Source organism: Oryzias latipes, chromosome 6 (assembly GCF_002234675.1).
Source record: "Oryzias latipes chromosome 6, ASM223467v1".
Lineage (NCBI taxonomy): Eukaryota > Metazoa > Chordata > Actinopteri > Beloniformes > Adrianichthyidae > Oryzias > Oryzias latipes.
In genome coordinates, this window is record NC_019864.2 from 17,158,544 (window position 1) to 17,185,568 (window position 27,025).

At 39.1% G+C, this 27,025-nt stretch overlaps 3 protein-coding genes across 4 annotated transcripts in view; all 3 read right to left on the reverse strand.

Annotated features, from left to right (window-relative positions):
* Positions 1 to 5,842: 5,842 nt before the first annotated feature.
* On the reverse strand, positions 5,843 to 9,128 carry LOC101167451 (annexin A2-A). The gene is made up of 13 exons (XM_004069637.4): positions 9,030 to 9,128; positions 8,496 to 8,550; positions 8,144 to 8,237; positions 7,779 to 7,873; positions 7,583 to 7,696; positions 7,390 to 7,480; positions 7,236 to 7,315; positions 7,088 to 7,147; positions 6,848 to 6,941; positions 6,648 to 6,743; positions 6,468 to 6,526; positions 6,127 to 6,249; positions 5,843 to 6,051 (listed from the first exon to the last, which is right to left on the reverse strand). Exons 2-13 carry the CDS (start codon positions 8,538 to 8,540, stop codon positions 5,992 to 5,994), a joined length of 1,011 nt encoding a protein of 336 aa, XP_004069685.1. The 5' UTR covers positions 8,541 to 8,550; positions 9,030 to 9,128; the 3' UTR covers positions 5,843 to 5,991.
* A 140-nt stretch (positions 9,129 to 9,268) lies between these two features.
* ice2 (interactor of little elongation complex ELL subunit 2) lies at positions 9,269 to 17,863 on the reverse strand. Its single transcript, XM_004070006.4, has 15 exons — positions 17,760 to 17,863; positions 16,974 to 17,075; positions 15,893 to 16,241; positions 15,702 to 15,821; positions 15,485 to 15,619; positions 15,221 to 15,337; positions 14,817 to 14,976; positions 13,775 to 13,956; positions 12,909 to 13,683; positions 12,658 to 12,827; positions 12,458 to 12,587; positions 11,601 to 11,685; positions 10,658 to 10,708; positions 10,044 to 10,275; positions 9,269 to 9,608 (listed from the first exon to the last, which is right to left on the reverse strand). Exons 1-15 carry the CDS (start codon positions 17,771 to 17,773, stop codon positions 9,474 to 9,476), a joined length of 2,757 nt encoding a protein of 918 aa, XP_004070054.1. The 5' UTR covers positions 17,774 to 17,863; the 3' UTR covers positions 9,269 to 9,473.
* Positions 17,864 to 19,022: 1,159 nt separating this feature from the next.
* The window catches only part of rora (RAR related orphan receptor A), a 200,124-nt gene continuing 192,121 nt past the window's right edge, over positions 19,023 to 27,025 (reverse strand). For both annotated transcript variants that reach the window (XM_004069638.4, XM_011476114.3), the window contains 3 exons: positions 26,761 to 26,871; positions 26,499 to 26,611; positions 19,023 to 25,499 (listed from right to left, as the gene is read on the reverse strand). In XM_004069638.4, the coding sequence (XP_004069686.1) occupies positions 25,335 to 25,499; positions 26,499 to 26,611; positions 26,761 to 26,871 (389 nt within the window). In that variant the 3' untranslated portion in view covers positions 19,023 to 25,334. The remainder of the gene's footprint in view (positions 25,500 to 26,498; positions 26,612 to 26,760; positions 26,872 to 27,025) is intronic.

Genomic DNA, 27,025 nt, shown 5'->3' on the forward strand with positions numbered 1-27,025 from the left:
CAGTCCGGCGGCCAGTTTGACAAGGACACAGAAGACGGGGCCATGGATGGGATTAAGCGTGGTGACAATATGGATTAAAGACCCCCTTCTCAGTCTATCCTGAATCTCCAGCAGGTTGGAAGTTGAAAAGCACACACTGAGAGGTAAATTTAGCCTGTGTTTTTGCAAAAAAAAGTCTTAGTGGTCACACACAAACACCCCAGAACAGCTCTTCAACTATTGCCCAATTTATCACACAGAATCTCCTCGTCTGCAATGACACCCAGTATTGATTTACACCAAACACCAGACTAGTCACCTCATCCACAGCTGCAACAGGCTTTATTTTACATTATTACATTATGTATGCGGGCCTGAGAATGGATAATGGATGAATCTAAAGCAAAGCAGTTTAATTACCCACCATCACTCTGTCTCATCTAGCAGCAGAGTCCACATCTTATTAGGCATGGTGTAAATAAACATGAATATGCCAACCAGAGAGAAAAGACAGTCCTCCTCCACGCACTTCTATGTTATTAGACAACTGCTGCAAAACACACACAAACACACAAAATGATCCTGTTGAGGAACAGTTGAGGAGATATTGGGAGGGACACTATTATAAACACTTCACAGCAGATTGGAATTACTGGCACGAGACCACTATTTGCGGGCCGTAGATGAACGGCGTCTCGGGTGTGGATTCTGAATGATGGCATTTAACAAATCAGAATTCATGAATCCAAGAATCAGAGTTACCTCATGCAGCAAGAGACAGAATAAGCACGTGGGATGAGGGATGTCTCTGTGGGCCCAGTAAAGGAAGGTAGACATGACAGATATAGGGGGAGGTAAAGATATATAGCACGTAGCTAAGGGCCAACCACAGCGCACCAAGCTCCATGCATCAAACACATCTGATTTGATCAACTATTGACTCTACTTATAGGTAGACTTTTAAATAAAGTGGAGGGTGACAGTGGTGGGTTTTAGTTCATATGATGCATAGCTAATAGAAATAAAACACAAGTTTTCACAGGTCCAAACTGAACCCTGTAGATTTTATGCTTTAGTATAACCTTGTTAAAAACCTTGTTTTGCTTTACGCGAAGATGCAAGTTCAAGTTTTCAAAGATGTCGGTTGAACCAAAACACTTTTTCTAAACTTCTCCATGTCTTGTTCTATCTTTATTCGTCAGTCGATGGACTGACTGCAGCCAGAACCCCAAGAGGAGACAGGCCTTGTTTTGCTCTCATGCTGGTTCAATCACCACTCTGCTGTACAAAGGAGGCAGCCTGATGGCGGGATGAGAGAGCGGCGCTCATCTGCCTGCGCTGTTGTATCAGTTTGAGCCTCATAAAAGGAAGCGGGCCTGACGATGCCAGAGGCGGAGGATCTGGCTCTGTACGGTCTGAGCAGAGAAACATCAGCGGAGCGGAGCTCTTCTGAAGGAGATGTCCTTCAGTGTGGTGCCAACTCTCCCTGGGGCAGCAGCATGAGACACAGCCTCTTATTTACCATATACAGGATCTTTCTGTGCCCTTAATTAGCCGGGATATTCTGCAACACAGAGACAAAGGCCACACTTTCACTGAAAGAGCTGTGATTTTACAGAATTAAATAATGATAATTAAGAAAATATTAATCAAACTCTGGCACTCCTGGCTCTGAAGATGAGTTAAGGCAGCGGCTCTTCCAGCTTCGCCTGTAGGAGTTCTCATTTAGAGTATGCATGCGACCTATGGAGCTGCAGGCGAACGCACACAAACACGCAGAGATGCACGCAATTAAAAGCAGACCCTGGTGGCCCTCTTGCTCTATAATTAAACACCCTTTGGTGCCGTGTGCAAAAACACTGAACCGGGTTCAGATGTGTCAAGTACAGAGGAGTGAAGGAAAGCTGTTTGCAGCTAATGGTTCGCCAAGTTCTGTTGAGCGCGATGAATTAATAAAAAGCACAAACTAATACCTTCCCAACATGCAGCTGGTACGTCTGGCAGGGCAACAGCAGCTATACAGCTGTACTGTGAAACTTTAATGCTGCTGAAAGCCGAAAGCCTAAAGCACAGCCTGGATGTTTGTCTCTAAGGTGGGTGGGTGGGAGGGGGTGCTTTTTTTCTTCTTGTTTTTTCTAAAATAAATTTATTCTAACTGGGGCAAGTATTTGAAAAGAGAAGTAGGTTTCTCCGATTTTTAAAACAGAAGTGTTGGTGGTAAACAGATCTTTCTAAATCTAGAGAATTCAAAACTCTTGTCTTATATGGGGATGTTATTAGATTGTGCCGTTTACTTCTTTCTGCGTTTGAGACTTTGGAATCTTACTGTTGTAGAAGTTCGTCTCCTTTCCAGCAAGCTTAGGTTTGACATTCCTGGGGTGTCTGAGTGATAAAGTGCCAGAGTTTCGGACAGTAAATTGCACAGTTTCAGTTGAGAAGAGAGTTCCCCTTGGGCTCGCGTGGAGGTCCCTGCGGGCTTGCCTTCAACAGAACAGCATGTTGTACATCCATATAAAAAGATGAAAAAATATGGTGGTACTTTTCTCTTTATGATCCAGAGATTAATCTGTCACCACATTCCTGCATAAATCTCACTTACTGCTTTGCAAAATACTGTTTTATCTCACTTTACACTATATTTTATTTTTTTTATTGCCTATAAACATAAACTATCACAAAGGGCTAATGTTCTCATCAATATTATTGCAAAATGATCATAAATCCAAAGTCTTGTTAAAATTTCCTTAGCTACCCAACCAGTGAAAATATTAGACGCATTATTTATCGGGCCATTTCTCTGCAATAATAGATGATCCTCCACCAAATCCAAGCTGCAGCACCAGTTCTTTTTCAAAATTATTATTACATGATAGCAGCTTCCTTTCCTTCCATGCTTCTCAGAGTATCTGTCATCTGGGGCTATTTTTTTATACTTCAGTAGAAATGCCTTGATAACACTGGTGGTTATTTCATCCTGTGAGACCACAAGCTAAACAGCAGAAACATGCTGTATAGACGCTTGTTTAGTGGAATGCAAATCATCTTTGCCAGAGGTGAAATGAACATTTTCAATTAAAATATTAGCACCAAACAAACACAGAAAAACACACTAATGATTAAATCATCCAGATAGAATGGAGGACGGTGGAAAAACTGTTCACTGATCTAAGCCTTGTTTTTATTACTATTTAATCTTACAGAAAATAGTTCTCTGTTAAACACGATTTTTATGATAGTTTTTTTATTTATTTTTGTTGATTACAGAAACATTTTACAAGTAATAGCAGATGATACCTTGAAGCTCCTTTTCCACTTTTAATTTTTCTTTTCCTAATAACTACAAAGATGGATATACTTAATTATCAAGTTTTTCTCTTCATCTAATTCTGCTGTGTGCCATTCATCTCAGCACTAATATAGTTGGAGGTTTAATTGGAACTTTACTGCCATCTGGTGGTGGTTTGTGCACAAAAGATTCATCTGTAGACACGAAACAGCCATGGACGGTCTTTTGAAATTTGAACAAAGCTTTGTGAGTTTTCAAGACATAATGCCTTAAAAATAAGTTTCATTTCATACTATTTACCGGTAACTTAAAAAAAAATTATAGTTTGTTTAAAAAAATAATTAAAAAGGAACAAGGTAAACTCCAGTCATATCTAAAACTAACCTGATAATGCAAAATAATGATTTTTGTGTTAAATGGGAAAATTTAGAAACTCCAGTTAATGAAAAAAAAAACGATATATCTGCATCCATTAGGTTTCTCATTACATTTATTATGAAGCCAGATACAGTAGTAATTTTTTTTGGCAGTCATATGAAGGTTTGAATTATATATATTATATTGAATTATATATATTATAAAAAAAAAACGCCCCTCTCACCCTCCGCGGGTGGTTTCTCCTCCAAGCTCGGGTCCTCTACCAGAGGCCTGGGAGCTTGAGGGTCCTGCGCAGTATCCTAGCACTGCGCTTTTCTGGACTGAGAGGTCTGAGGTCTTTCCAGGTATCTGTTGTAGCCACTCGTCCAGCTTGGGGGTTACTGCCCCGAGTGCTCCAATTACCACAGGCACCACTGTCACCTTCACTTTCCAGGCTTTCTCCAGTTCTTCTCTGAGTCCCTGGTATTTCTCCAGTTTCTCATGTTCCTTCTTCCTGATGTTCCCATCACTTGGCACTGCCACATCCACCACAACAGCTTTCCTCTGTTCTTTATCCACCACTACAATGTCTGGTTGGTTCGCCATTACCATCCTATCAGTCTGGATCTGGAAGTCCCACAGGATCTTTGCCCTCTCATTCTCTACCACCTTCGGAGGTGTTTCCCATTTTTTCCAGTTCATATTCTGCACACATGTTCCTGTATATTATTCCAGCCACTTGATTGTGGCGCTCCATGTATGCTTTACCTGCCAGCATCTTACATCCTGCAGTTATGTGCTGGATTGTTTCAGGCGCCTCTTTGCACAGCCTACACCTTGGGTCTTGTCTGGTGTGGTAGATCTGAGCCTCTATCGCTCTGGTGCTCAGGGCTTGTTCCTGAGCTGCCAGGATGAGCGCTTCAGTGCTGTCCTGTAGGCCAGCCCTTTTTAGCCATTGGTAGGACTTCTTGATATCAGCCACTTCAGTTATGGTCCGGTGGTACATCCCATGCAGGGATCTGTCCTCCAGCACTGTGTCCTCTGCTCTCCATTGCCTGAGACATTCAATGAGCACACTGTCATTTGGGGCCTTGAGCTTGATGTACTCATGCATCTTGGATGTTTCATCCTGGATAGTGGCTTCTACACTCACTAGTCCTCGGCCTCCTTCCTTGCGGCTAGCATACAGTCTCAGTGTGCTGGATTTGGGATGGAACCCTCCATGCATGGTGAGGAGCTTTCATGTTTTAACATCCGTGGTCTGTATCTCTTCCTTTGGCCATCTTATTATTCCTGCAGGGAATCTGATAACTGGCAGTGCGTAGCTGTTTATTGCCCGGGCCTTATTTTTGCCATTGAGCTGGCTTCTCAGGACTTGCCTCACTCGTTGGAGGTATTTAGCTGTTGCAGCTTTCCTTGTTGCCTGCTCAAGGTTTTTTTTTTTTTTTATATATATATATATATATATATATATATATATATATATATATATATATGGTTTTTTTAAGGAACTCTAAACCTTTAAGTAGAAAAAAAACGTTCTTGATGATTCTAACGGTGCCCTATAGGAATTGTGTGTGGTTTCTCCAATGTAGGACCAAGAACATTTTTCAGTTTCATCTATTGGAAGAATATGTGAATGGCAACAAAAAGCACAAAATAAATCCCAACCTCCCGATTATAAAGTAGCTTAAAACTTCACTTTTTCGTCAGAAACTTAAAGAAGTGGAAGTCAGTACGACTGTTTTTTACTGATCATATAATCAATGGTGATTTTCTATGTTGATTTGTACGAAAGACAATTTTAGATAGAAGTGAACTGTCATAGACTTTTAAATGTGATTTCTGTCAGCAAATTTATATTTTTACTGGAAATTGATACATTGGTGAACATTTAGTCATTTACTCTATGACAATTTTTTGCAGACTGTTAATTTGTTTTTTTAATGCTTTTTATTTTATTTTTTCTACTTTTTAAGTCATTGATGCACAAGTGTGTCTCCTTTCTTGTTTTTAAACTATTTTTGTGCATTTTTAAAACATTGTTTTGACTGATGAACTTTATTATGAAATTATGTATTATAAAAACATAGGAACTTCTAAAAATCCAAAATCTTGAGAGTTTAACTTAACAACAGGAGTTTATAACAAAATTACTTTGTGATTGCATCCTGTGTTAAATCTGGATTGAAAAAAGAAAAGAAAAGAAGAGAACACAAATAAATCCCATTTCTTTTTATCTTTTGACAAAAACAAAAACTACAGAAGGAACATCCTTTAATAGTATTGATTCCAGATGCTAATTTTTTGTAGTTTCCATGAGTCCATTTGTCTGAGCACAACTCCTGAAGTTCTCTGCTGACGAAGCTTCATGCAGCCGGTCCACAGAGACTGAGCAGCGCCTTCTGATAGTCACCTTTGGTATGGCCCTGCAGGGACAGAGCAGTTTAGTCTGGCTCAACGACATCAGAAGCTGCACTGTTAAGCAATTATTCTCCACTTACTTCAATAGTTTCTTGGAGAGACTTTCCAAAAGCGGACTTGAATTCAGAGCAGATCTTTTGCAGGTCCACTTCACAGCGTGACACAATAATTCTTGTTACTATCTTTTCCTTGGCTCCTGAACTCTGAGAAGAGAGTCGAGCAAAATCAGCACTTCAGCTTTGCAGTCCCTGTGCTTAACTAATGCAGCTGATGCAAGACTGTTGTAAGATCACTTCCACAGGCATTGGGCGGTGTTTCCCTGCTGCAACACAAAACTTTCACAAGTACTTTGCATTCACATTTGTTAAAAAAAAAGAACGAATGAAACTTTTAGAGGTTCCAAACCCACAAATGTGATTACCTTCATGGCTTCATTCAGTTTTTTGGCAAAGTACAGCTGCTTGTTTTCTATGCACTGAACTGAAACAACAAAATACAAATATATATTTAAAACAAAACATAACTTTGATCTAAAGTGTTGTTACATTCTAAAAAATCATTAACCTATATGCATTAATGGCCAATGGATAAAACTAAATACCTAACACTAGGAAGGACTTCTGCAAATCCCCCTTAACTTCCTTGACAATGCTCTCCTGCATGTCATAGGGGCTGTAGCTCCTGTACTTCTGAAACACTGAAAAGAGCAAAACATTTCACTTTGGTTTCATTCGAATCAATTAACAGTAACCCTTCTTTCTATATAGCCTGTAAAAGAAAAAAAGAAACACGGGGAAGCACCTTTTTGCAGGTGGGGGACACTTCTTTCAGACATAATGGAGATCCATGTGGCCACATCAGTTCCCTTTATCTTCACTCCAGCTTCATAAAGAGCCTGTGGAGAATTCCAGTTTTTGTAATGACAAGTCAAGATTTTGGTGAATTTAATTGATTCATGGTAATGATTTTAGAAAGCGGGACATCAAATGCAGAACTTTGAGTAATCTAAAATTGCATATCACAGCCCAACAGGTGACTTACCCTGGCATCTTCATCTATTTTCCCATAGTCTACAACAGAAGACGGCTCATCTCTTTTGGTCTGCACAGAAATCAGACAGGGCTGTTTTCAGTTTCACTTCTTTTTCTTTTACAGAATAAACTAAAGAATGTGCGTAGCTACACCTCACCTGCACAAGAGCTAGGAGAAGTTTGGCAAAGTTCCCTGACGTGTCGCCTGCAACGTCTTTGTGAAGCTCCTTTTTAAACACTGCAGAAACATTTTTAAATACATCTTACTCATTAGTTGTTCTTATTAATCACACAAATTGTTTCTAGACTCACAGTCTTTGTAGACAGACTTGATTTGAACCAGCTCAGAATTGCTCCTTGAGCATAAAAGCTCAATCAGAGTTTCTTCATCTGTCCCTAACCCCTGAAAAAAAGACACTCATCAGGGTGCGCACCTTTATCAAAACTTTCTCCAGTAGAGGGCAGCATTACACTTCTTCCTAACTTTTTTGAGGCTTTCTTTTACCTTCATTGACCCTTTGATCTCTGTGGCATCAAACTGGGCTGTGCTCTTCATCAGTCCAAGGATCACACTTTCGAGTGAGCCCGACAGCGCCCCCTTTAGGGCTGAGATCATATCCTGGAAACAGAACGGCAGGGCTGGTTTTATGCAGTTTGGGACGCACATGCATCGTCTGAAGGGATCCTCCACTCAACTGTACCTTCTTCGTCTTCCTCTCATACGCAAAAGCGATATCTCTTCTCTGGGAATAGGTGCGCTTTGTGAGGATGTCAATGATGGTCTGCTCATCCACGCCTACATTTAAAATCAGTTTTCAGGAAAAAATTGGAAACTATTATTTCAATATTTTTTTTGAAGCAACAAATACATTGAAAAATGTGTATAAGGAGCAATATATTTTACAGCAAAAGAGTTACAATAGCAGAGCTGCCCATGGTTGAAAGGCCAGAACTGTGAGGAAGAGGTACAAGGCAGTTTCCAGATTGGACGGAAAAATATGACTCATCCAAAAGTTCCTCATCTGTAAGTATGGAAAGACTGTGTAACTTTTTTCAATTTCCTTGCCTTTTGTCTTGATGGCAGTTTCAATTCTTGCAGCATCTTTGTCTGGATCAAAGTTCACCACAGGCACTACAGTCGGATATTTGATTTCTCCAGTCTGATATTCAAAGAACAAAAAAAAGGGCAAAAATAATGAAAATGAGTGCAACAGTTTGCCCTTGTGGGCACTGCCCCAGTGTAACAGACTTCTTTTTTTTAGCCTAAAGGCTCAATAGACCCTCATACAGAACTACAGGTAGATTTTACTCTAGAAAAGTCTCTGGAAAATATACTTTAATAAAACAACTTTTTATTAACTTTGGGAATGCCTTTTAGATTTTTACCAATGGCTTAAGGGGTTAAAAAAAAACATTACCTCATTCAGTGACAGCTGTCCAAGAAACTCTGATACCATTGCCATGGTGACTGTCCTGAAAAAACACAAACTCTGCTCTAAAACCTGACTTGTCAACCACACATATTAAGAACAGTAGCACTGTTTCACCTTTTCTTTTCTATATTCACTTGTGTTCATGTCAAACAGATTCGTTTCTCCTAGAGTGACATGCTCACTCTGAAATCCTCACTTAGACTGAGACAATCAGAGGAATTTCACAGTGACACACCCTGGAAAGAGGACTGCTGTTCTAAAGTCAGCAGAGGAAATTCACAGCCTTCCAAAAAAAACAGAAAATACCAAACAAAAAAAAAATATATACCGGTAAATGAAGTATTAGTAACTTAAAAAAAGGACCAATTTGTCAACCCCATTGTACAGAAGTTGGCTGGAAATTCAAGCCTTGTGTTATGACTCACTGTACGAGATGAAAAGTCCATGAATGCGCACTAAATTTAATAATTAACAAAGCAGCTCTTTTATTATTCCAAGGCTAAAAAGCTCCAAACTTACCGTAGCCGTAGATGCTGAGACAAAGCAAAGATTTGTCTGTGATGTCTTTGGGTGGAATGGGTGTGGCGGTTAAACTTTTCATACCCCACGCTCCCTCCCCTCCCCCTTAAACGCTGTCGACTCCACCCTTTTCTGCCCGGACAGCGTGACTCAAAACTGAGTTTTCCCACATCAGCGGGAAGTCACTGGAAAAGCCCTTCTGGGGGTTTGGTTGACTTGTGACCATAATTGACACGGACATCGCTAACAACACCTTTATTGTTAACAACACAACAGCTTAAACACATCAGACACATGTATGTGTGAAAAACAATATGTATGAAAAAAATAATTCACATTTTATTGTCAAATATAAATAAAATCTTTCCATTCTTCTTTTTTCTGCCTTCAAGCAAATAAACTTCACTCAGATGAGCTTCTTGAAGTCAAATCTTGTAAAGACATCTAAACAGACTTCTTAAGTAACTTCCCCATAAATAAGTTGCGCTTTTTTTTGCGTTTCTTTTGACCGGACTTGTTGTTCTTGTTGCCCTGTTTGTTCTGGTTGTTTTTCTGGCTGTACGCTCCACCTTTAGATGTCTGGAGGGACAAAATCAAACAAAAACAATTTTAAAAAAAATCTGAAGTTCAAATCAAACTAATCATTAAATTTGCAGTGTACATCAGTTTTTTTCCCACCTAAAAAGCTCAAAAAATGTTGCACTGAAAAGTTTTTATTAATGAAAATATCTAGAAAGGAATCCAGAGTCATTGAGTCATCTTCAGCAAACCCTCTGAGCTGCGGATAATCCAACTCATTTATTTTCTATTGTGTTTGCTTTGTAGTTTTATGGTGGAAGATTTGTTGGGTCAGAAAACAGGTTGGAGGTTTGCTTTAACAACAAAAATGCTCAATTTTTAAAAAGCTTCCATTCAGTTTTTAGTGGGAGGGCTAAAGGTGATAAGTGAGCTTCATTCTCTGTCACTTAAAGAAAAACATTCTCACTTCTGTTCCGTTGTTTAAAGTAAACCCACCTGTTGGAGGGGCTTTGGTGGAAAGGTGCAGGGGACTCGGCCATGATTGTGGTGAAAGGGCAGGACCACAGCCGGGTCCACAGGTATCCACGGCATGTGGCCAGAGGAAGGAGGTTGAGGAACACCATTATGCACCTGCTGCAGGTTGTGCGGTCCCCCTTTAGTCGCCTTCAGTATGGTCACAAAAGGTTCCCCTGCTTTGTGTGCCACCATGTATTGCCCCTCCTGCAACCTAAGAATCAAAAAAGTGTTGAGAAACCTTTGAGGATTGGCCGTTTCTGAGATGAGTGATGATGGAACAAAGCAGAGAAAAACAAAGGAAACACAGAAGCACTGTGCCAGCTCCCAGCAGCCGGTTGAGTAATCCTCCAGCACAAACATCGTCATGTTTGAACACCGAAGCTGGAAGACTCAGTGTTAAAAAAATGCAGGCAATTTCAACACTATTGTTGGTGATTCATGCTTTAAATTCGTTTTGCAAGCAAACATTCAGAATCAAGCAGTCTTTATTCACGCACACGTGTTAAGTCTTCATATCAGCAAATACAGAAAGCTGTAAATGCTAAAAAAGAACGATAATAAGTCCAACACCAAAGTGGAGAGGTTGAACTTACCCTGTTAGTTTTTTCAAAAGGTGGTGCAGTATGTTGAGTGACTTGGAAGGTCTGTGGGATAGAAACAAAGTTTCAGAGTCATTTTTGGATTTAGATGAAAATGTCAACATAAACAAAAGCCAAAAAGAAAGGAGTGAAGTCTCCAAAGTCTACAGCCCAATCCCTCTCAAGCCGCAAGATTAAGAAACAATAGGATCATAAACAAAAAAATGATTTAAGATTGCCTTTTTTGTTTTTTTACATGTGTGATGATGAAATTCTATTTAGAAGTACGGAGAAAAAGGCCAGTTTAAGATAGCAGGAATTTTCATGGAAAGAAAAACATTAATCATAATCATTTATAATCAAATAAATAATTTCAAAATCATCGAAAAATCCTATAAATACATTTGTTGCAACTTTTATAAACCTATGAGCACCTATGTTTACAGTGTTAAATGGAAGGAAATCAGAAAGCCTCATTTCTGAGTTTCAATGTTGTGATATGATATCAATTATGTGTAATTAGTACTTGAAATAATATTATGACGGTAGTTGAAAAGATTACCGTAGTTCAAAAATGTAAATATCAAAAGAACAATGGAAATAACTAAAAGGAGTTAAAAGTCGAGACACACTCCTCCGTTTTCCACAGATCTTAAAAATCAACAGTTAATGCACTTTGTAAAGGAGAAATCTGGAGAGTTCAGTATAAATAATAACAATAGCAATAATTATCTAGATCAGTTCCTGGCCCAGATGCATAAATCCACAGAACAGGGTGGGATTACCAGACAATAAAATGTAAAGGTCATTTCAGGGCATAAAAATAAGCATAATGACAAATACATGATTTTTATTGAATAAAGATTTGAGAGTTCTGCTTGTTGCTGCCCAAAATCACTAACTGTTCACTAAAAGACAGATCCAGCCATCAGTGCAGATCAGTAAACTACAGACTCACTTGAACCAGCAGGACATTTTGTGTTTCCAGTCATCAGGGAGTTTTCTCAGCAGTGCCACCTTAGATGTGAGCGCGTTGATGTGAGCTGCAGAGAAGAGGAGCACAGGTTCAGAGTTTGTAACGGTTACAAGCAGCTGGTTCCAGCCTACAGCCACAGCAGCAAACATCAGGGTTTGCAACCATCTTCATCCAGACAAAGTTGGACGACACAACACGTGATGAAGAGTATGGGCCACTGTGAGTAAAGTCTTTGCTGAGCATGTTGCGCCATGTCGTCACCTAGGAGATGCTCCCAAAGATTTACCAAAGCTGAAATGTCCCCATTGTTGTGCCCCAAGTCTTAGTTGCCAGGTACAAAAATATGTATTTTGGTAAAGAAACACTAAATCAGCTTGTTTTACAGCATTATTTAGAAAACAGACAAGGGGGGAACCTTTTACCAGGATTTCATTTCATCATCGTCAAATTTTCTGAAAGCCTGGTATAATAAAAACAAAACAAAAAAGGGGTGGGTCTTTTCCCTCAAGCTTAAAGTAAGCAACTCAACCATGTATTTGGAGATTATAAGAGAGCCGCTCTACCAAACAGACCCAGCATTCTTTAACCCCGCTTAATCACATGTGGCTGTTACCATGGCAACAAAGTAAACTTTGGCATTACAGAGTTGCAGTAGGACGATGAGTCATCTAAAGACTACGTGGCTGGTCTGTGGGAGGACTGGTCTTGTGGTCTTCAGTCAGTGAAGTACTCATAAGGTTTATGAGGGTGTTTCATTACATTTCTCGAAAAAATAAATGAAAAAGGTTTAGTTTGATGCTGAAATAAACATGACAAAACTCCTTCTATCAAAGGTTTACCAATGTATGACACAGTGTTGGAGTGAAGCAACGACTCGGTCCACAGCTGGCAGGCCTCACTGCTGGTTAGACACTCCACGCCGTGACACAGCTGGAACTCCAGCTTTGGTAGGACGTGCACTGGCACAAACTGGTTAGAAGAGACAACAGAGATGTAGCCAGGCTCCTTCCTGTGTTTTCTGTCTTTCCAAACACTGTACCTGGTTTTGGCTGCTGCCGCAGTGCCGGCTGTGGGTCAGGGACACGGAGCTGCGCACCAGCAGCAGCAGCTCCTGCAGACTGTACAGCTTGTAGAACACGTTTCCCTCCGCTGGAGCTTCGTAGTCTTCTTCATCTTCAGCACAGGCCTGGAGGTCTTGTGAAAGTATTTCTGGGAGAAGATGAAGTGGACAACGGGTTTGAACCAAATACCAGAATGAGATCCCCATTATGAAAAACACCAGTGACCAACTTTTGTGCTCTGCGGTGCTGATGTTGACTGAGGGTTTGTGTGAAGAGCCGCACGTCTCGCCGTCATCGTTTTTCTGTCGTTCCAAGTAAGACGTGACGCAGGGTTTGACCAGAGACGTCTGATGAGGCTGAACGGCGGGCTCCACACATCTGCTGGACTTGGCAGCTGCTGTGTCACAGCCAGATTTGAACATGGCTGACTGCATGCGAAGGATCTCGCTCAGCTGATCCCCGCAGGCCTCCCCTCTTTTGGACTGTCGTGCACTTCTTGTCCCTTTATGAGGGGATGAAGACTCTGCAGTAGCTGGAACAGACTCAGGAGCTGGGGGGGCTATAGAGGGGCTTGGGGACGTAAGATCCTGTTCTTTAAGTGTGGCTGCTGGAGAACCCAAGTCGTCGATGATCAGCTTCTCCTCATCCGAGTCCAGAGCTTCTACACTTTCTCTGCTTTGTCTCCCTAGACTCTTTGTTACCTCACTAACATCAGACTGACATGGCTCTGTCTTGGGGGGGTGAACATCTGACAAAACCTCCTTTTTTTGTGGACTGCAGTTGGGACTTAGCGGATGTTCACTGGGCCTTTTAGTCCCTTGTGAAAGTGGGGAACCTGGAAGGATTTTCGTCTTAACCCGCTCCTCCTTTTCACTCTGCGTCTCCTTGTGCGGGGGTTTCTTAGTGGTTGTCGTTTCTCCAAATGTCTCCAGATCAATGAGGTCCATCTCAAAGTCAAGCCCACTGTTTGCCAAAGACGCACAACTTCTCTGAGAGACACTGGCCTACAGAAGCAGAAAAGAACGGTTCTTACAAACTGATCATGTGCTTTGCTCATATGCTGCATTATTGGACCACACAGATGCGCTTGCATACCGGTGGGAGCTGCTGTTCCTCCACAGGACGCTCCGTCATCAGGTGGAAAACTTTCCGACTTCCTTTTTTTATGAAGGATAGTTTCAAACTTTCCTCGTGGAAGAGCAGACTTCTCTCTCTGACCGGGATCTCTGTTTTCAGAAGAGGGGGGTCTATGTACACAATTTTCCTCTGACTATTGACTATCAAAAAAAAAACACACAGAAGACAAATAACTTTTGTTAAACAGAAGAAAAAAAAATCACTCTTTATAAGTATCTGACAAAATATTGTTTTGTTGACACCAAACACCTAAACTCTTTAGTGCCTCAATGCTGCAACATGGTTTCTGCACAGGCCAACTAATGTAATTTATTGCTCTTTTATTGTAATTCTTATTGTGATTTTAAATCCATTACTTACTTTTTAAAAGAGTATTTTGTAGCACTTTGAAAAATTCTCTTTCCCCCCCAAAACTTTGTAGGAATTTTTTGCTCAAATCTCAACTTAAAAAAAGTGTTTAATGCTGTCTAGTCGAAAGTAAAAGCATTATAGAAATAATTTAGAATATAGAAATTTTTTTTTTCTAATAGATGATTTCTGTATGTGTTTAACTTAATTAAATTTAAAGAATGTGTCCAATAAATTTTTATTGTATTATTTTGTCTTTTACTAAAATCAACTGTCTGATTTTAATCAGTGCAGAAACTCCGCATGAGGTCAACTAAAACAACAAAGATACAGATTCTCTTGCCAATAATATCACTTTTCACCTTGTTATAGTACATGTCATAAGTAGTGTGATAATTTAAGCCAGGTTCCAGACCATAGCTTTCTTTAAGCCTCAGAAAGTATTTTCTTTTAGCAAAATGCAGAGGATAAAGATTCTCAGTCATTCAGGTCATGGTATTGCAGGTATCTGTTTTTATGAGAAACTGGAGTTTAAAGGTTGATCTGTAAAGATATTCCATTTCTTCTTAAGTTCCTACCAAGCAATAACAGTTGCCCAGAATAATAGTAGTGGATTGTGTTGCTTTGGCCATATTTAAGAGCGCAGACATACCTTTTGTTGCGGATAGCTTTACCGTAACAGGCAGTTCCCACTGGTCCCCAAAATCAGGGCCGTGATTGTCCAGCAGCCTAAACAAGGCATCACGAGTCAGGCAAACATGCGGCTCGTACAAACCACAGAGCTTTTCTGCGTTCCCATCATTCATGATCATCTGGAGGGAGAAGCAGGAACTGCTCATGCACCAAACAAATACTGATAATGTTTTACAGTCTGTCTTCCACTCAGATGAAATTCTCTTCTTTTGCAGGATGGGACATGAGCACCCTCTAGTGTTTGCAATGAGAATTACAATATGTGAGACGAGATTACAACAGACCCACAGTGATGAATCCCATTCTAGCATTTTCTATGAGAAACTTTATAGGAGCAATTAAAAAAGGGGGACAATTGCTTACAGCATGCATGTCCTTAGCCTTTTTAGCTGGAGGACTCCCTGATGAAACACTCTGATAATCCGATGCAAGCTGCGCATCAGCAGGCACTATCTTGTGGTCTGTAATGCTCACATTGCCCTGAAGAAACAAAGGGAAGTAGTATGGAAATACGTAGAGTTAATCAAACGCCAGAAAAGAGACTTTGCAATTCAAATGGTAAAGTTGAAAACACACACGGAAATTGCAGAATGTCGTTATGAAGGGGAAGAAGTTTCAGAACAGCACCATAATCAGCAGCTGCTTTTCGAAGGTCAGTGCCAGCCCTGGATTGAACATTCCCCCCGTTAAACTGGTCATCTCATGGATCTGGTAACACTGAGGAAGCGTCTTCATGTCTTCTAAACAGGCCATAAACAATTCCTGAAGAAGAGAACACACACAAAAAGGGTTTATGGTATAAGTGTTTTTAGACACAGAGCTGGACATGCTGCAGCTTTAGCACCTCTGTGTACTGCAAAGCTCCTGGTGACATGAAGTTGTAGTCTTCAGCGCATATTTTTGCCACATCTTGTAGGTACGTCATGAACTGCATTACTTCATTATCCACTTTGGTTTTTAACCTCTGAAACATAAAACAATCTCTGTAAAATAAGTGACAAACTATTATCAGCATCACAGACGGTGCAATGCTACCTGTGGAGGACTCCTGCTTTTCTTACTCATCAAATAGCCGACATAAGTGCGTTGTTCTTTGCTGGAAAGGTTGGACAGAAAGGGAAAGGGCAGTCTGGGTTCAGGATATGCAGCCGTGACCTCAATCTGCTTCCGCTTCCCTTTCGTCTTTCTTGCATTGTCCCTGTCTGGAGTGCCCTCAGCACTGACTGCACATGAAGCCTCACTATCAGCGCTGTCCCAGGAGCGCTCTTGGCTGCTGATGCAACTTTTGCCTTTAAACTCTGCGGCATCTTTTAGGGTTGGGGAGCTGGGGGCTTCTGCAGCGCTGACTTCAGACCCTTGTTTTTCGGTGGAATTCTCTGCAGGCCTAGAAGAAGAAAGCCAGAGTGGAAAAACACTCAATAGCTAGAAATGGTGTCCAATAAAAGACATATGTATTGTTGAAAACACAATTTCCTATTAGAAATTAAAGCTTTTAGCCTATTCAAATGTTTGATTGTGATTAATTCCAGGTTGTGAATAGCAAACTCATGACGTCACAAACGAATCGCATATTTTTAGATGTTGTTTTCTGCAAATGTAAAGGTTTACCTTTAGGTTTTTATTTGTATACAAAGACAGAAAGGTAGAAAACATGATCCCTTAATTTAAACATATTTATTTTTGTAAAACCTCATTAAAAACATGCAAAAAACACAAATTGTTGACATTTGGCCATAATTGATTTAATCTAACCTTGCACAGTAGAATTGAAACGTTACGAAAATTTCCTGTGTCATAATAAAAAGAAAATGGTTCAAAACAACAGACTCCTGACCAGTACTCCTAATTGAACTAACAATATTTTGGCTATTGAAGGAATATTTGATTAAATAAAATTGACAGTTTAAAACATTGACTTTAAAGGGTGTTTCTGAGTATTATTAACTATATAAATCAGCATAAATACTAAATAAAGGAGGACTTCTGTTCTGACAGTGTCCTCTTAAAAAAAAACCTCTCCTACAGCTGTTGTGGGGTGGGGGGTGCCTACATTACAGACTATACGAGTTAAAAATGAAATACAGAAGTATGGACAAATAAATAAAACCCCTCAAACCTCTGGAGAGAAGTCCAGATTTCTCTAATATTAGGTGCAAGGGAATATTTGTCGTAGAAATCTCTGGTAAAGAAAGGACCATCAGGCGCTGGGGGGTCGTCCCTGTAATCAGGAAGAGACAATGTAGGAAACCAATAAAGATGGGTAATTGTGCTCATCTGAACCACTTACTAAAACATACAGAGTTCTCTAGCCAAAAATAAAATAAAATTACAATATTAATATTGAAAAAGAAATTAAAAAAAAGGCCAGAGAAAGATGAGCCTGATCATGGAAAAAACTACATTTATTCTAAAGCAGAGAGCAAACTGAGGGGTATTCAAGGAAAACTGAGATTTCAATCACAAAAATGCCATTACTTAACCAATTTGTTCCTGTATGTATCCCCTCGAGTGATGATTCCTAAACATGTACACTTTCCACAAAAAAATAAATAATCATAATACAAGTCTGAACCGCTCAACATCCCACTGATAACTATTAACATATTAAAATAATACATTTAATTTGTTTTGTTTCTACAACTTGACACACATTACATTTGAAAGAAACTTTATGAAGATCATGTGCTGCTGTAATAACGCTCCCCCTTTTTGAACCCTGGCTCTGTTTTATCAACTGTAGGCTAGCTAAAAAGTGAGTAAGCAGCTCTTTAGAGATTTCACTGCTTAACTACTTCAATTATTATGTCCTCGCTCGTTCGCTCATTCTGCCGAGCAAGAATTAAATGTACAGTCGAATTCAGTTTCTGCTCAGAATATGTTCTGAGTAAAGTTATATACTTACCACACTAGCTCCATTGCTGCTGCAATATTATTTTAATCGTCTTCTAGCTAACAACGCACGTTTGTTTATGGTTCTTCGTCTGCTGAAAAATGTAGACTTGCTACAGTTATTAGAGCATATTTACTGCCCCCTAGTGTACAGAATAATAATTACAATTTCTGGGCATTCGAGAAAAAGATGGTGTTTCTGTGCAGCTTGTTTAATTTTGAGTGATTTTACACCGTGTTGATGTATTAATTACGTATTAATAAGTGCAAAAATCTCAAACTTGTAAATGAATATCAACTTAGGAAATGAATCAAAACAAAAAGAGCAAAGTGAGGCAATTTCATAAATATTATGAGAAATACCAGTCTAAAATCCCAGTCTAAAACGAAACAAAACACAATTCTTTTTGAATAATTTTAATTAAATATATAAATATAACTTTTCCTTGGCAGTAATAATTATAGCATACTTCATTTTATCACTCTCATCCTATCAACGTAGTGTGTAACATTACATTTTACACAGCCAAAAAGGCTAAAGATTTTACATTTTTTATCAAAGTAGTTCTGTGTTCTGTTAGGGTGAAAGGAACCTCTCTGAAGCCCAACTCAACAAGCTTTTGCAGATTTCTGTATGCCTGATCATAATTTATTAAAATAGAACATTGAAAAAAAATCCTTTAATTTCCTTCAGAAGAAATGAGTTGAAGTTTACTGTTGCTTTTTTACTTCTGCTACTTTGTGCAACAAGGAAGAACCAAATCATTTATTAACTGCTCTGACGCAGGAAGTACAAAAAAGAAGCCTCATTTCTTCTGTAAAAATTCTGTAATGTTAAGACACAAAAAAAAAAGCTCAAGGGTCTGCGATTATTGGCAAACTGTAGTTTTGAGATTTATTTCAACTTTACCCATTTAAAAAAAAAGAAAAAAATTGTGGAACATCTTTTTTTGTGGATTATTCTGTGATAGTAATTCTTTTTTTGTAGCTCACAATTCATTCATATTTACATCAACCCCATATATTATTCCATTTTTTTAGGATTAATTATTTTATCTTATTTCCTGTGTCCATATCATATAACTTTTGAACTGCAATGGTATTAGTGTCTTATTTTAAGCTTTTGTAGCAATTTTCTGTTTTTAATTGTACATGTATCAAAAAATTTCCATTTAGACATTCATATTCTGTCAAAAAATATGTGTGTTCTATGGCTGATAGAAGAAAAAAATAATAGCGCAAATATTGTGACAATAATGAGGACACTTAGACCAAATGAACTTATTGCATCTTAAAAATGTGCTTTTTGTTTAATGTTTCTGTTAGGGAGAGCTTGACAGACAGCAGACAACAGACAGGGAACAATCAGGGGAAAAGAAAAGCCCATTACAAGCGGTAAATTTTATTATGGGATAACAGCACATAAAGCACATCTAAAATCGATGTGTCCAATGCACTTTTAATAAAGGTAATATTAAAGGTACAGTTTCTAAGTACAATATAACAACATTCATATTAGAATGAAAAGTATTTAAAAGACAACATTAAATTTCTTATTTTTCTTTACAGCTGTATTTACAAAATGAACCAAAATACTTATTTTCATATTTAAGAATCAGAAAAGAAGGAGCAAACCTACGCTGTGAATCGACTACCTGCTAAAGAGAGTTCAAAAGAGCTGGATAAAAAGGTACATGATCATCTGTCCCCATTTAATAATCAGTAGCAAACGTGCGACTTAGAAATTTGTGACAACCACACAACAAGTTTGGGCTTTTCCATAGTTTGTACTTGTTTTACATTGAAAGAAAAAAAAAATCCCAAAAAAGGAATCCACACCGGTTCCAGCTAACACACATGTGAAGTTCCCCTTCAGACTGAGGAGCACTGAACACAGACGTTTGAAGAAATACAGATGTCCTGCATGTCTGTTTTACAAACACATACAAATACTGAATATACAATGCATTAGGAAATTTTCTGTTTGCAAAAAAAACTAGAAAAAAAGAGAATACTGTAAACCACAAACAGAAAATAAACGAAAAGGGGGAATTTGATAACATTTTTGCTTGATCAAAAACAAAAGTGGAAGTGAACAGATCAGTAATATTAATTTATTGACCCCTTTGAGATCAACATAAAACAAGCCTTTTGATTTTCCAAAATAAGGGACGATCTATAGTGAAAGACCTTTGACATGGACACAAAAAAAAACATTTTAAAACACCTTCAATAAGAGAGTTCACCCTCATGTAGAACAAAAAAACAAAACAAAAAAAGTCACTTCAACACAAATGTGGAAAAAAAAACACAAAAACAGACAATCAAAATCATGTATGCATTCTGTTACACCGAGAGGCACTCAGTGTGATACGTTGGGTATTATTGCAAGCATTTCTCTCACCGATAATTGCTACAGAGTCGAGAGAAGAGCTCAACTTTTTAGTTTTTCTTCAAATGGCAACCCTTTCATGTACGTTTTTAACACTTCACATGGTGCAAAAGGATGAAACCAGCGTTTCGAGCTACGCATGACTTGGGAGAAGGGGGGGCGGGGGGGGGGGGGTAGCAAAAGCATAACGGAGGTGCCGTTGGGAGGAAAAGCCAAGCACCACTTCCCTGCATCAAGGGGGAAGGACGATGCAGACCAAGGAGGTAAATAGTCAGCATCTTAAAACCTGACAAACTATAGCCTCAGTGAGTGGTTTTTACAATCAGAGAAAGAAAACAAATAAACACAATACTGCTGTTTCAAATTGAATATCATAATTCTTTTTCACAAACCAGAAAAGCAATCTTAAATAACTTGTTAATTAGCAGATTCTACCTTTGCTCTAAGTCAGAAGCAAATAAGTGCCTCAACCCAAGGCAAGCACACTGATACAGGTGCAGGCTGGGTATTAGTTACCACTATCATTTTAATCATCTTTATTATTCAGTGAGTCTTAATATTAATAATACATTAACAAAATGAGCGAACTAACAGGGCAGCCAGGTTAAGAATTCAATAGCTGGCTTAAAATGAACTTATCTAGCACCACACATCAGGGGAACACAAAGAAATATATAAAAAATAAAAACATCAGCACATCCTAAGTCTATCAACCTAACTCTAAAAGTGGGAGGAAAAAGTAGAAACAGATTTAACGTACGATAGGTGATAAAACGGATAAATATTTTCACCGGGGAGGCCTTAGTAGCAGTATTTTTGTCTTACCTATACAGACAGAAGTTACAATGCTACCTTTATACACGTGGTCAGTAATTCTATTAAATATGGTTAAGAAACAGCCTAGTATGAGGGAAAAAATGAGAAAAGAACATAGAAAGCAAACCAGGGCATGTCAGGTTCTCCGTTCTCTACTTGGGAACCGAACCAGTCAAATATACAAATGAAACAAACGAGAAAAAAAACACAAAAGGAACACAAAATGTGATAAATAAGAGGTGTATTTACATGCAGATGCTATTATGCACCAAAAAAAAAAGAGAAATAATACATTGACATATATTATTGCTTGACATTCGATTATGGCTAAAAAAGTTGCTTCTCTTTTCTTTTTAAAACTATATTCTTAAGCATAATTTTAATTATAAATTCTTGCCACCTGTGCTTTTGAGAAAAAAAAAAAGGGTTTCATCAAACGTGATGGGTGATCATCAGTTCTGGATCACACACTGGCAACTTTAAGCGTGACGTAACGCAGCTCTGAACGACTGGCGGGCTAAAGGTCAACTGAAGGGTTCCTTTTTTTTAAATTTTTGCTTATCAACTCAAGCAGAAGTCAGAAATCGGTTTAACTCCAAGCCGCTAAATCGTTAGGACGGCGTTAAGTCATGCTTTTGAGAAAACTTAACACTTACTACAAATGGATCGCACTCATTTTTTTTAGATCTTTTTTTTTGTTGTTGCTTTCTTTCAAAAATCTCAAAATAAAACTAAATCCTCATCATCCACAGAACCCTGTTCCTCTGTAATTATTAAAGCCTTGTCTGGGTTTTTTTTTCATTTTTATATTCACACAACTCTGAAAAAACAAACACACATGTACACAAACTATTGCTTTTTACAAACAAACAACAGAGCAGAGACAGAAGGACCAGCACATTTGACTGTATACTATACAGTGATTGAACAGCACACATAGGTATCCCTAGTTTTAACTGGGATGTTACAAAAATACAGAAGGACATCACTTTTTAGGCCTGTGTGAGGTCAAATGATCAACACAAGAAAAAATATGCAACCACGACGGAACAGAAAGCAATGGGGCTTGAACTCGTTACATCAACTCAAAGTAAACATTTTAAGGTGGATGTTAATTCAAAAAAAGGCAGATGACTGCATTGTGGAGACCCGTAATTATAACACAAGGCATATTGCTTGTTCTACACTGACACAAGAGCTCTTATTCATGGCAGACCTCAGCTGATAGTATCTGACAAAAAAACTGTTAATGTGAATAATAACACATGCTACAAAAGATTAGGAAAACAAAAATACTCATTCTTTTTAAGAAGACAAACCACTTTTTTATTCATTTTTTTTGGACAGGAAAGCAGCCAAATCCCCTTCTCTTCTTCATTTCCTGAACAGGAACTGCATGTTCAATGTGCCAAAAAAAGAAGACCTAAAAAAAAAAGGTTCAGCCAAGCTCCTCTCTCCCACTGAGTTGCCTTTCAAGAGATTTTAAAGATCCCATGAATTCACAGCAGAGCCAATCAAATGCCTCTGCAGATCCGGAGGAAAGAGAGCTGCGTCGGCCCACCCGTTACCTCCCTGAGCACAGCTCCTCCTCAGTTTGCTGCTCTTAGGGCTAACTGGGCCCCTTCAACCTGGATTGTCTAGCAGTGTTCCAGACTGGGTTTGTTTTTTTACTCTGAGACTGAGGTTAACTAGTCATAGAGGGCTTGTGCACATCCAAATAGCATTGGATCAAAGGAGAGATTATTACTCTTGTACAGCATATTTACTAAAACCCAAACATAACAGATTAAGTATTGCATAAGAATATTTGGTTTTTTTCTCAAAGAAAGAGGGTAATCGTTTGTAAAGACCCTGATGACACCATTGGAAACCAAAGCAGATTGTTTCAATGTGACAGGAACATGTGCTGAAAAAACTCCAGTTAGTAAAACGTGAAAGGGTTTCTTGTTTAGACAAATGACTTTTTTTGTTTCTTAAATTTGATCAGTCGACCAAAAAGGGAGAATAAAAATGTAATACTTAACAACTTGGTGATTTAGTCACTTTACATTGAACATCCCTGAAAAAAAGGAACAAAAGAAAAAAAAAAAACTACCAGAAAGAACAAAAAAGTAAAAGAAAAGCCTTTTCCCTGAGGGGTGATAGCACAAGGCGTGAACACCTTGCACAAATTGCACGGCAGAGGAATGATCGTGTGCAAACACAAAATAATAACAATTAAAAAAACGCACATATATTGGACTCTATGTTACAGTTGGTGACATATGTGTTAACATGCTCATTGGGTTTCTATAGGGAAGTTTTTTTCTTTTTGCTCTTTTTCTTACAGATATTTCAAGAAGCTGCTACCGGAATTGCTGGAATGTCTAAGGAATCCATTCTACGCCATAGACGAGTAGACTGGAAAAGCTTGAAGCAACGACTACAGTTTGGCACATCCATTATTTTTTTCCTTTTTTTTTTCCAACCACTTTACTACCACACTGACGAGAAAGACACACTCAACGAAACAGAAGCACAACAACAAAGTGTTCTGAAAATAGCACTTGTCCTACCGTTTTTAGGTTTCTCCCCTAATCATACAAACAACAGCGAGTCTAATTATTGCAGGGATATAGGTAAGTGCTACCTGACATCTTCTTCTCTCCCTCAATCTCTCTTTCATGAGTTTGTTAACCAAAACAAGTTACAAAAATAGAAGCTTTTACAACCAGACAAGGCTTTGAATATTCACTCTCCCTTCGCTGTTTCGTCTGTGTCCTGTTAAAGGCACGGCTGGGCGAGAAAGCTGAAAGTCACTCTTAGAAAACAAAGGAAGAAAGAAACAAAAACAATCAAATGTGCTTGAAATAAAAGAACGTCTGTCCTCCACTAGGGGGCAGAGTTGGATCATAGTGAGTGTTTTTATTTTTTATTATTTCAGTCTGACCGCATAGATTTTTGTTGTAATTTAATAGTTTGATCATTTAAAAACGATTTCCCCAAATTTGAGCAAAAGGGAACAATTTATAAATTAAATACAGCAAAAGTCAATATGCATCAAACATATAGGCTACGATAAAAAATGTTTTTTGTCAAATTTAGGTAATTTTTTTTTTTACTTTACACTAATTAAAGGTATAGTATTATTTTATCATCAGAGGGAGAATCATATTTATGTTTTTTGGAAGTTAGCACAGTGTTTTCAACAAAAAAGATCCAAGGAAACCAAACAAAAAGAAACTAGCGAGTGTCTTAAGCTTGCCTTCTCATCCGTGCCTCTTTGATCACCACCCAGCCGTCCTAACAGAATTCCCGAACACTTCCAGATCCTAATCATCTGCAGCTCCCGGGACTAACCCCTGTGACCGTGTTTCAACTTGTATTTCTTGTGCACATGCAACACATCACTAGGTAAATATACAAGTCTTAAATTAAAGAAAGGTGTAAATAAAAGTGCCTTATCAATTCAACAATTAAGAATGGTCTAACTACTAATATCATACATGTTATTTAAAATAGATTCTATAAACATTTTTTTTCTGTATAGTAAGTACTTATGACCATATACCCTGTAGTACATTATAAAACAGGTGGAATGGACCCTTTTTGTTGTGTTGGTGCTTCTCAGGGGGCACCTGTCCAAAGAGAGATTAATAGCAGATGGCCTTACATGATTTCACTATGCAACAATGGTGGATGAAATCCTTGACAACTAAAATTCTTGTGTTTTCATTAGAATTACCAGAATTCTAGATTTCTTTTCTCTTTTACTTCTTTTTAAACGATTGTCCGTAGAGAGGCCCCGATTGCGTCACCATGCCAGAGGAAACCTCCCTGAAAGTCGCTGTGGGTTTTCGTTCCAAGCACTGCATCCAAAAAAGATGCGACAGAACACAAAGACAGGAGTGGCTGAACTTGACCGAAATGTGCGCCTTTGTCAGTTATTTATCTGTACGAGAACGTGATTCTGATGGTGAAAACCCTAAAGCGGCGAGCGGAGTGCAACCTGGAGAAGAATACTGATGTGGTCTAAAAAGATCCTCTTAACTCTACATGTGCGCAGGTCACTTCTCTGGCGGTGAATTTTCAGACTAAATGAAGTGTGAGATTTAAAAAGCGCAGAAGAGAGTCAAGTTCAGCCGAACAGATCTTCCTATCTCCTTATCGTGTCCCGTGGGGTGTCGGGTCCTGCATGCCATTCCAAAGACAACTTAATTTAATAAAGTAAACCTTGACAATCAACCCCCCAACGCACCCCCCATGCCTCTTCAGATGTAAAAGAACAAGTTGAACAGCGTGCCATGTGTCCACTCCGGTTTGTGCAGGGCACCAGTAAAGTGTCTCAGATTCCTCCGCCACATTCCCCTACGATGGGCACGCTGGCACCCGGCAGGGCTGCTACCCGTCAACGGGCATGGACTGCTCAAAGTCTGATCCAAACAGCTCCTTGTATAAGGGGGGGAAGTGGGCACGCACAATGTCTGGGTATATTGCTTTGAAAGCTGTGAGCTTCTCTGTATGCCTACTGCACAGCGCTCGCAGTGTCGACACTTTGCATATCAACTGTGGAGAGAGAGGAGACAGGTTGTTTAGATTCTCGGGGAGGCGAGGACATGGAGCAATGGCAGTGAAAAACAGTCCTCCCTACAGTGTTTTTTGTCCCACACAGGGGTAAAACAGACTTGTAAATATTGAGACAACTGCTGAGGCACAAGGAAAATCTGACGCTTTTTATTTTTTTTATTAAAGAGCCGATGCAATTGATAAATTGCCATTTTTCCTGTGACTTTGTGAAAGTCCCGCTTTCTTGATAAGAGTAGGCCAATTTTCCTGAAACAACTTTTTAGTTTCTCAAAGTCCCACTCTGATCACCTTTTGAGCTATTGTAAAATAGTTATTAGTGGTCTATTAATTATGATTATGCTTTTTCTAGCCAAAAAAAACTTGTTTTCTAGGACATAGTTTCTGCAGAGCGCCAGTACCGGTAGTCATTTCCCATCATCCCTTTGTTTACATATGCTCCTCCTAGGTTACAGCCCCTTACGATCCCAACCAAATATTACTAGTGCAAGAAAACTGACGAGCAGTAGTGGAGCTATCCAGCCGTGCAGTTTTGAGCTGGATGACAGCTCAGTTTAGGAAACAAAATCAAGACGTTTGTGGATCTAGTCATCTGCAAGTGGATGCATCAGAATGGGGTGGAGCTGGGAGCTTGTGGACTGCGGTTGTAGGTACTACGTCACACCTACAAGCTTTTTACAACGGCACACTTACATCTGCTCCTAATTCACAACTATTTGAATATAGACATATTCAGAAATCCAATTTTAAGCTTAATTTTCTTTATATATGTTTTCCATCATCAGAAAAATGCCACAAGAACAGGTAAAAAACACCAGAAAGACAATTTTCATTGGAGTGGGTCTTTAAATTTCAGTTTTTGCAGTGAAGGTGTTTTTTGGCTTTTAGATGAAGATCCAAAACAGTGTCACTGTGAGAGTTACTTCAACTTAGCAGACATGCAGTTTCAGGGATAATACATAAGTGTTGAATGCATTTCACCTTTGTAAGTATACCATCCTCTCTGTGGTTCTTCTGCAAAACATGCTGGAGGGCCAGCTGAATCTTCTGCTGGAGTTTTTCCACCTTCACTTTTTCCTGGAGCCAGGACCGGTCTGGAGGGGGGACATCGTCACAACTATCATTCCAATGAAACTGACACTAATTTCCGAACCAGTGGTATGAGGTTTTAGTTGGGATATGCATGAAGGGCAGCAGTATGGAATTGTTGTATGGAGTGTATGTGTGTGTGACTGACACCTACCAGCAGACATCAACACAAAGGCAGAGAACAGGGCGATCTCATCCTCAGACAGGTGCATAGAACACAAGTTTTTCCCAAACTCGAAGACGGAGCTGATCAAGTCGTCACAGCCTGCCACAGCAAAGGACAGAGAGAAGGGGCGTCGGATGAGCAAGAGCAAAGAAAAACACTCACTCTTGATCTTTATTGGGAGAGAGGCGCACAGGGAGGGGAGACGAAGGGGAAGAGATGAAAAAGAGCGGCATGCTGACAGCACATGGGAGCG

What these genes read in the sequence shown, in the direction of transcription:
- LOC101167451 (XM_004069637.4), bottom strand. Translation starts at nt 8,540, where the DNA reads ATGGCAATGGTATCAGAGTTTCTTGGACAGCTGTCACTGAATGAG. An exon ending in AACTGCCATCAAGACAAAAG is followed by an intron (nt 7,874 to 8,143) that starts GCAAGGAAATTG and finishes TTTTAAATGTAG; the next exon opens with GCGTGGATGAGCAGACCATC. An exon ending in AGATCAAAGGGTCAATGAAG is followed by an intron (nt 7,481 to 7,582) that starts GTAAAAGAAAGC and finishes TCTTTTTTTCAG; the next exon opens with GGGTTAGGGACAGATGAAGA.
- ice2 (XM_004070006.4), bottom strand. An exon ending in ATCTGGACTTCTCTCCAGAG is followed by an intron (nt 16,242 to 16,973) that starts GTTTGAGGGGTT and finishes TTCTTCTTCTAG; the next exon opens with GCCTGCAGAGAATTCCACCG. An exon ending in AAAAGCAGCTGCTGATTATG is followed by an intron (nt 15,338 to 15,484) that starts GTGCTGTTCTGA and finishes TTGTTTCTTCAG; the next exon opens with GGCAATGTGAGCATTACAGA.